Here is a 10,510-nt window from a genome sequence, read left to right on the forward strand (position 1 = left end):
TCTTCTCAGATTGGGAAGAAACAGGCAAGTCACTGCATCGGCATCGGGGGGGGGGGGGCTTGACTGTTACAGCAGAAACAGTACACCTAACCACAGATATTGAGTTTGTCAGTATGGGGCTCTGAATCTTAACTTTGTAGGCACAGCAGCTCAAGTTATAATCTACAAGCCTTTTGTTTCACCACCCTGCTGGAATGTGCATTCCATATAACCTGGTAGGGGGGCATCCCCTTTCCTGGGAGAACTATCTTATGATGACCCGTGTTGTTGAGCTCCTAGAGATGTGATAACCACTACATAGTTAGCCTGCTATAATAGTAGCAATGCAAGGACTTTTTCTGTAGTTCCCTAACTCTCTGTCTGGACAGAAGGATGCAAAGGAATGCAATGACTACAAGTTTAGGTCAGCTGGATGCTTATATACAATATACCTGCTTATTGTAACAGTATCACATCATAACTTCAGCTCCTGGTTCTGTAACTACCCAACAAGAGTAACTTGGTCTTCACCAGAAGATACTCCTTAAAAGGCAATTTTCTACATCTTCCACCAAACAAATGGCACTTGTCTACAAGCCATCTGAACAAATCCCACACTAGCAAAATGCATATTGTTGGCAGTGCAGTCTTATACTTTGAAATTAAACTTGAGCATGACATGTTACAGCATTAGCAGGACAGTGCTATATCTGAACTTAAAGACTTATCTATGACCTCAAAGAGTTGTATGGGGCCTATAGTACAAAGAACAGCTGAAATCCAGGAGCAGTCACCAAAAAATGTGTGCATTATACTGATGCCATTGTTTTCCCTTAGCACCCAACATAGATGAAGAGAACCCAACCCTCCAAATGAAGTGGCCAGCAGAAAAGCTTGCTAACCCACCACCTCATACCTGGTGGGAAACAGAGAGTAAGATAGAAACTGTTTAACAGTAGGTGCTGCATAAAAAGTTGTAATGATACATAACTGAAATATATCTCATCCACATGAATAGCTGAAACAAATTATTCGGGAGGCAGAAATACAGCGAGGTTCCAGAAGGTTTATGTAGCTGAGCCCAAAATGTGTGAGGATTGCTGCTTGTATGCTGCACAACTCTGATGTTGAACACTAGTAAAGCAAGCAATGGATAACATTTTCAGGCATACAAAATTAGTTGCTAGCACACTGTATTTTTATTTATATAGATATATATTTCCTTAACATTAACAGACCATATATGCATAAATAGCAGCATTCATGACACAACCAAGCCTAATCTCTGCCATATACACTTGGGAACATGTTTAAATACACACCTTTGAGTATATGCGTGTATATATATATATATATATATATATATATATATATATATATATATATATACATATATGTATATATATATATATATATATATATATATATATATATATATATATATATATATATATATATATATATATGTATGTATGTATGTATATATATATATATATATATATATATATATATATACACACATACATATATATATATATATATATATATATATACATACATACACACAAACATAGATATAAACACATACAAACGCACGCATGCGCACCATCAAAAAAATAGTATTGTTATTTTTCAAAGCATAAACTATTTCAGAATCACATTTATCTATGTAGGGCCCTACTTAAAATAAGTTATGGATTTATGCATCATACATACAAAGTCTATATTACATGACAACAATTGAACTGCCCAAAAGGTAGAAGGTTTTCTTGTGAATTCGGCTTGATTTTAAATGCCAGGGCTTTCTCACACAATGGGAACTGCAATAACCGATTCCGGAGGTTTTGGTTCTTATTTTTAGCTGGATCAGTTTTGATTACACTCTCGATGCAGTTTTCAGCACAGGTATTGCTGCTGTCACTACAGGTTGTGTTTATTTCTTCTGTCAACTCTTTTGAGCTTTCTGAACTTGTAGCCCCAGGTAGCCTATGTGAGACTCCAGCTGCATACTTCATATCAACATTTGTACAGTTCTTGAGTGTAATGTTTTCGCTCACATTGGCAGAGGCAGTCATGCAGCACAGTGAAGTGCTGGTTGTGCTACAGGTTCCAGAATTTCCTGCCATGGCAGTTTGGGAAGATTTTAAGGCTGAACCAGTCACAGCACACCCATTATTATTATTATGCTCTTTTTTTAGCTGCTGTCTTTCATTACACTGCAGACTACACTGTTCAGTTTCCAACTTTCTTTTACAACACTTATCCCCATTTTGTTTCTCAGTGATCTTAGTAATATTTTCTTCTATGTCTTTAAAAGGCTTCTTTAAAACATTGTCTTCTAGGGATGTCTTTTCATAGTCCATGCTGATATCTGACTTACAGTCGCTGCTGATCTTCATGCAACTATGGTGTTGACCTAGGAGTTTTGGATTAGGATTCAGCAAGCCTTTGGTTTGGCCTTTGCAATTCTCATGGGCTGAAGCAAAATTACTAAGATCAACTGAGAAGCCAACACTGTAGTCTCTATGACTTTCATAGCTATCATGTAGTAAAGAGGACTTTCTACATTCCCCAAAGATATGATTGTCATCACTTCTTGTCTTATTGTTATACAAATGACCTGCATGTAGTCCTTCATACATACTAAAGCGGTTGTGTTTACAAGCTATGACGCTGTCACTTGCTAGGATGTATTCACTTTGTTTTTCACTAACAGTTAAGCAGCTCTCACTTTGATTTTTTAAAATACCCTTAACAAGCATTAGGTTTTTCAGTTCTTCACAGAGGTGGGACTGATTGTGGCACTTCATATTGTTATACACTGGGGATGAACTCATGTTGAGCAGAGTACCACCAATGCTGCACTCACTATGAACTTTAGCATTGGTTCTCACAATACACATATCACTGGCATCCTCACAGATACCAGTACTGCTGTGATTCTTCACAATATCATTCCTGTAGTCACATGGTGAATCATGACTTTTGGATTCCTCAGAAACGCAGACTTCATCATCAGTATTATTCTTCACAGAAGGACCCGCTGAGGATAAAGATTTAGTTTCCTGAAATACACAAAGATGACTTTTATTGTGGCTCAACATATTGCAAAATGCAGTAAGAGAATCCTTAGATTCCTTACAGATTTGACCATCACTGACACTCTTTAAAGTGTCACATAGTAGGACTGGTGTCTGGTAATTACAAGTGCCATTATGCCTTTCAGTACAGCTGTTTACTCCCTCAGCAGTTATGGCCAAGCCTGTGGGTAGTTTTCCCCCCTTACCCTGGCTATTTTCATAAGATGTTTTACTCACACAGGTTATTATTTCTTCTTTCACAGTGCTACAAGCTCCTGCTGTGGTCTTCTGAACCTTAAAGACTCTACTAATACGGTCAACACAATGTCCATTAATGGTTTCTTGGTCTTCCTTAATTTCTAGTGAAAATAATTGACCTTTTGTTTCATTTGAATCACTTGACATTTTTCTCTCTCTTTCAGCTAATATTTGTTCTTCTTCTTCTCTTCCATACATGCTGCCCCCGAGAACTTCCTTTATACCACAGATGTTTGCATCTGGAATATTGGAGGAGTTCAGGCAGCTGTCATTCTGTACGTCACTATTCTGAGAGAGTTCCTGTACCAAATCTTGAGAAGATTCCCTGCTAGCTACCTCCATGATATCATCTTCCGTTTCCTCCTCCTCCTCCTCTTCCTCCTCCTCAGTAATAGAATGCAGACCCTTTGAATTCCTAGGTTCAGAAACCTCAGGAGTTGCTGACATATGAAGTATTTTGCTTGGCTCATCCTTGCAAACAATGCTTGCAGGCCCTGCTGTTGCCTTTTCAGTTGAAGATGCAAGCTTTGTACTGTTATCAGAGTCACTCTTACAAGCATCATGTGCTGTGGTCACTATACTTCCTGGGAATAAATGTCTGATCCTTGGTAGCTGTAGGTTTCTGAGACCATTTCCTACATCTGAAAAAGTAGAATGGACTCTAGCATCTCCAAATGTGGCGAAAGTTTCTGACAGGGGTTGCCTGTGAGGAGAAACAGAAGAAAAAAACATAAGTATTTCAAAAGGAGTCTGTCTAAGGCATATATTTACATACACTGTTATAGTTATAATCTGTAAAGACATTCATTTTTAAGTCACCAGGAATACCTTCTCACTTCTGGAAAGCCCTCTGATCAATCAGAATGCTTAAAGCACCAGTGTAATTTAACAATATCCCCATTACTATTGTAGTATTTCCCCCCAAAGTGTTCTTTTCCACAACCAGAAGACAGAAGAGTACATCACTATTAACAGCAAACAATACATTCATTTATATCAGACAAAAATCCAGGAAGATCCTAAATCCATACAAGTACTACACAATTTAATGCATATTAATATATCATAATATAACTCCTTAACTATATGTTTCATAAAGAAAATCTTACCTCATATTAAAAATAGTTGCATGCTTTGTACAATGAGTGGCATGTGTACATGTTATGCTTTTTTACTAGTATGAGTCTGTTTTATCTCCTTCCCTAAATGGCTGCTAAATGGATCTACAAATTCAGGCAGTGAGCAGAGATTTAAATGCAGAGTCTGAGACCAACAGCACAGTCATACAACTGAACTACTACCACCCACAGTATAATCTACCATGTTACTGAAACCATCAAGGATGCCAAGAAGATAAGTAATCCTTATTAAATGTAATGGATTAAAAGAAGGTTTGTGTGTTTTTATGTACATATGATAAGCCCCTCAACACCACCTTTTAAAACTTTAGTTCAGCGCAGTGCTTGTATGTATGTAGCACAGTAAGGGAAACTATTTCCTGAACGGAATACTGGATGCTTATGATTTAAATGCTGTCTCTATCACATGCACTGTAAAATGACTGATGAGTAGTCTTATAGCTAATATGGGCTTTGGTACAACAGCTGTTTGAGTAATCTAGTGCAGGAGATGGATTTGTGTTAACTTAGCTGATATTTGATGACAATCATTCTCTGGCTGGACATGTGGATGATGAAAATCTCAGTATTTATTCCTAAAAAGGACTGTACAAAGATGACCCCACTACAAATGAAACAGATCTGCTTATAGATACTTGAACTATGACTGAATTAAGATGGGCTGTATATTATCTTTTTTCTTTTCGCAAAACATTTGATGTGAACTGAATATCAATTATGTGAGCAGTATCTTTCTAATATTTTCTACAATGTATTGCTACATGTCTCCTATATCCATTACTTTTAGCATACATACTGATTTTAATTATTTCATTTGACTCGCAATGTATTTCACATACCTCATTTTCATCAGGTAATTATTTTAACTGTGCATTAGTAAACTCATTTCCTCTGTACATTTCTTTTAACAGCTTGTCCCTTATTTCTTCATTCTTTTACTAGAAAGTATTCATGATCAGATAATCATGACATTCATCAAATATACTATTTTTGACTCTGGACTTGAGTTCAGCAACCTATGGATTAAAAAAAGGCACTAAACCAGTTGAAATGTCCTGATTAACAAGTGTGCATATGTGTGTGTGTGATATGCATGTAACCATGTGTGTGTGTGTGTGTGTGTATATATATATATATATATATATATATATATATATATATATATATATATATATGTATATGTGTATGTACAGAGAGGGTTTCTGCAGGATCTCGCATTCTTGTAAAAAAAAAAATAACAACGAATGTTTTATAAATTGTAAATTCTTTCTGGACGGTCAATTACTGAACTTATGTCTAAGCCCTGCTATTTTCTATTTTTTCTTAAACAAGGAAAGTAAAGCGTTAAGTAACTAAATGGCTTATTCCAGTAATAAAGCAATGCAACAGGACTACACTTCATACCATTCAGCTAACACACACACACACACACACACACACACACACACACACACACACACACACACACACACACAAGCAACTATCAATCAAGTAAAAAATCTATACTTCTTTCAGATAAACACAATTTCTGAAATTCTTTCAGTGCCATGACAAAATTATACACCAACATTATTGCCAGACTAACAGAGGGTCTCTCAGCATTGATATGACAAGCATTCAATACAGTAAATCACAACTTACTCCTCTACAAACTAAGCAAATTCAATTTTGGCACAAACATAATGAGGACTCCCACAAGGATCCATCTATCATTTTCTATATTCATCAGTGATTATCCACTGGTTTGCCCCCACCTCAACATAGTCCCTTATGTAGATGATATTTCTAATTTAGTGACATTTTTTTCAGGAAAAGTCTGACTGGATAACTTTATTCCTTTTCAGTGGAGGCTGGAGAAAAAAAAAACTTCACAAATAATGCTACAGAAAATACAAATACATAAGTGAATACTGACATCTTATTACAGTACACTACTACTGAACAGGCCCCTTTTATAACACTGACGTTATGGAACATCTAACTGCATATGGTCAAGACTATATGATTGAGATCCATAACATCGATAACTTAAATGTGTTTTTGCAGGCGTCAAGCACCTCTGTACCCCTGACTTGGAGGGCTGCACCCATCACACCCCCTGCTAATTATATATACCAACTCTGAGACTGCACTACAGACTGGAAAAGGTAAATTCCCAGATCCTCACTGTACCATGATCTCCAGAGAAAACATCAAAAACTTGGAAAGTTGATCTTATAGTCTTGACCAGATAAAGTCCGACTTTCCAAAAAGTCAGTCTACTGAAGGGGACCTATATGCATGCGAGCACACATGCACACACACATATTTTATATATATATCATGCATATGAATCTTGACCCACCAACAGGAACTGCTATCTAGCTTTATAGATTTATACCAATGGACAAATAAAAATATGTTCCTAATCAATACCGTAAAGTCTAATCAGCCTGCAAAAAATCCCCTAAATCTAATTACTGATGCAGATGGCAGCCAGTACCAATAGTAACAGAACAGAAGTACCCCATGGATCACCTTGCACCCTGTTCTTTCAATGGCCATGCATGATGACAATATAAACAAAACACTCTACCAATTTAAACTACACAGACTCCAATCTCCTCAACCCTTCAGCTCATAATGCCTTAGCTAAAAATGTGCTTATATTTAAAATCAAATATGAGCTTTCAGTTGTAATCTTACATTTCAGCTCAAACTATAAACAAATTCTGCAGATTGTTTTCTTATAGCACCCCCTAACTTATCACTGCCAACTTAGACTGTGGGGTAACTGATACTTGTTAATTATAGACACAGATTTCTACTTAGCTGTCAAATTCTTTAGCTGTTAAAATGGGACACAGCCAGGAATATAGCATTACCTTTATTAGACCTCATTTTAAAACCTCCACAGGAGACTGTTTTTTTTCCTCTTGGCTAGACCCAGTTGTTTGGAATCAGGTACCTGTAGAAGTGAGGCAGCAAGAGACACCTCAATTATTTAGAAACAAACTAAGAAAAAAATGCTTAAGAAGACCAAATGTTCTTGCTTCTGCAACAATGGCTAGTCCTTGCAGCTTGCACTGTAGTCACATCTTTCTTGTAAAGACACTTTTTAACAAATGACCACTGGTTGAATGCATACTTTAATTGCACACATTATAAATAACTTCACTTGCATTTATAGTGTAAATGTATAGCCTCTACAGTGATAGTATACTATATACAGTTCTGTGTATTCTTTAGGCTAAGTATAATTTTCTGTTTTTTTTCATGCACCATGGTGTCTTGGTCATGGCTGAAAAGGGTCTATCAATCTACTTACCCAGTTAGCTAACTGAAATAAATTACTAACATTTTCAATGGAGGCCAAGGAGGTATAGGAGAAAAGCTCTACAAATAACACAGTATTTAGCCAAGTTTTCTTACAGTGAAAACACACTGGGTGAAGAACCATTTTTCCACCGATAATTTTCTCCCTTTACGTACTCTCAAAAGGACCATACTTAGTACCTCATTACACCCCTCTCTCCACTGTGCCTACTATGCATTTGCACAATTTTATACAAAGTACTAATCTATGAACCTATGAACCTATGAACAAAAAATGTTCATTGTTGACCTGTTGAACTATATCAATGTAAAATTGTTACTTAGCTTCTTTTTAAAGCAACTTTTAACTTTATGCATGTATCCCAACATATGTGAATCGTTTTGCTATAACTGCTATTATATCAATATTGTTTAATGTTGTACTTGTTTTAAAATGTATTACTGGAAGTTTTCTCCTCGGGTCTCCACTGAAAATGGGCCACATGCCCAGTTGGACAAACCCAGTTAACAAATGTCAATAAATAAAAATAAATAAATAAATAAAATTATACTTCGCTAACTCCAAAACACAATCAGAAATAATTCTTTGGTCCTGATAAATATTTTATCCAGCCTGTAAAACATTATGTCAGAAAGCTTAAACAACATAACATTAGAAATTATGTGGGTCTATAGTGCAAAACTGAATTCTCTGGAACTTATATGCACCATCTGATGAGATAAATAACATCTAATACAAGATCATAGGAAGTTACTAGGCTATTGACCCTGAGGCCCTTACAAGCCTAACCAAGAATTTAGCCCATGTTCCAACAAGTCAGTACCCAATGCCACTGTCTAGCAGGGGACACAGGTAGAAACCTAGAGATGTACTTTCTGTTCCTCATCCAGTTATCCAGGTTGCACTTAAAAAGGGTTAATAAGGTACTCTGTTTGATGTGGAAACGGACTCTGTTCTACAAAAGGGGTAGTCTCTGGGACACATCTGTCCCACCAACAAGTCCTATTGATGTCACAGACCAAGTTGAGGTCACACATGTAGGTTACTCAAGTGGAGCTTGACTTGCGGATATGCAGCAGTCCCATCAAGGCAGGGTCTGAGATTGCTTTGTATGCCAGACAGAGGTCAACTCTGGAGTATATACAGTGCAATGGAAAAGTATCTGCCCCTTCCTGATTTCTTATTTTTTTGCATGTTTGTTACACTTAAATGTTTCAGATCATCAAACAAATATAAATTTTAGATGAAGGTAACCCAAGTAAACACAAAATACATTTTTTAAATGATGATTTTATTTATTAAGGGAAAAAAACTATCCAAACCTACATGGCCCTATGTGAAAAAGTAATTGCCCTCTAAACTTAATAACTGGTTGTGACACCCTTAGCACCAACAACTGCAATCATTTGTGATAACTGGAAAGGAGTCTTTCACATCACTGTTGAGGAATTTTTCGCCACTCTTCTTTGCAGAATTGTTTTAATTCAGCCATATTGGAGGGTTTCCAAGCATGAATATCCTTTTTGAAGTCATGCCACAACATCTAACTGGATTCAAGTCCGGACTTTGACTAGGTAACTCCAAAACCTTCATTTTGTTTTTTTTAAGCGCTTCAGAGGTGGACTTGCTGGTGTGTTTTGGATCATTGTCCTGCTGCAGAACACAAGTGCACTTTAGCTTAAGGTCATGAACTGATGGCCGGACATTCCCCTTCAGGATTTTTTGGTAGAGAGCAGAATTCATGGTTCCATCAATCACAGCAAGTCGTCCAGGTCCAGAAGCAGCAAAGCAGCCCCAGACCATCACACTACCACCATGTTTGACATTTGGCATGATGTTCTTTTTCTGAAATGCTGTGTTACTTTTATGCCAGATGTAATGGGATGCACACATCCCAAAAAATTCAACTTTTGTTTCGTCAGTCCACAGAGTATTTTCCCAAACATCTTGGGGATCACCAAAATGTTTTTTGGCAAAAGTAAGACAAGCCTTTATGTTTTTTTTTGGTCAGCAGTGGTTTTCACCTTGGAACTCTGCCATGCATGCCATTTTTGCTCAGTCTCCTTCTTATTGTTTAGTCATGAACACTGAACTTAACTGAGGCAAGTGAGACCTGCAGTTCTCTAGATGTTGTTCTGGGTTCTTTTACGACCTCATGGATGAGTTGTCTCTGAACTCTTGGGGTAATTTTTGTAGGCCAGCCACTCCTGGGAAGATTCAGCACTGTTCCATGTCTTCTCCATTTGTGGACAATGGCTCACACCATAGTTCACTGGAGTCCCAAAGCTTTAGAAATGGCTTTGTAAACTTTTCCAGACTGATAGATGTCAATTACTTTGTTTCTCATTTGTTCCTGAATTTATTTAGATCACAGCATGATGTTTTCCTTTTTGGGATCTTTTGGCCTACTTCACTTTGTCTGACGGACCGACTTGGTTATATTCAACTGGACGTATAAGAGAATTTAAGTACCTTTATCTGTACTTTTTTTTTAAAATACAGTATTTAATTTGATTTAAACTGTGTTGAAGGAATATTTAACTGAAATGGCAGTTTAAACTCTGCTCTTCAGAAATGAAGCTAGTGTTTGCTGAATGTTGTTATTTGCTAGTAATTACAGGTGTGGGGGTAGCCACATTCTTTGATTTTCTGTCCTTGCCTATTTAACTTGTACAGTGTAAAATATTTTCTGCTTAAAAACCTCAGCTTTGGCTGGCTAAGAACTTGGTTATATTCAA

At 36.8% G+C, this 10,510-nt stretch overlaps 1 protein-coding gene across 1 annotated transcript in view; it reads right to left on the reverse strand.

Annotated features, from left to right (window-relative positions):
• Nucleotides 1-1,549: 1,549 nt before the first annotated feature.
• LOC122809609 overlaps nt 1,550-10,510 on the reverse strand; it is a 462,513-nt gene continuing 453,552 nt past the window's right edge. The window contains exon 5 of the mRNA XM_044081235.1: nt 1,550-4,020. Coding sequence (XP_043937170.1) covers nt 1,701-4,020 — 2,320 coding nt within the window. The 3' untranslated portion in view covers nt 1,550-1,700. The remainder of the gene's footprint in view (nt 4,021-10,510) is intronic.

Source organism: Protopterus annectens, chromosome 8.part0 (assembly GCF_019279795.1).
Source record: "Protopterus annectens isolate FY-2018-M chromosome 8.part0, PAN1.0, whole genome shotgun sequence".
NCBI classification, from domain to species: domain Eukaryota; kingdom Metazoa; phylum Chordata; order Ceratodontiformes; family Protopteridae; genus Protopterus; species Protopterus annectens.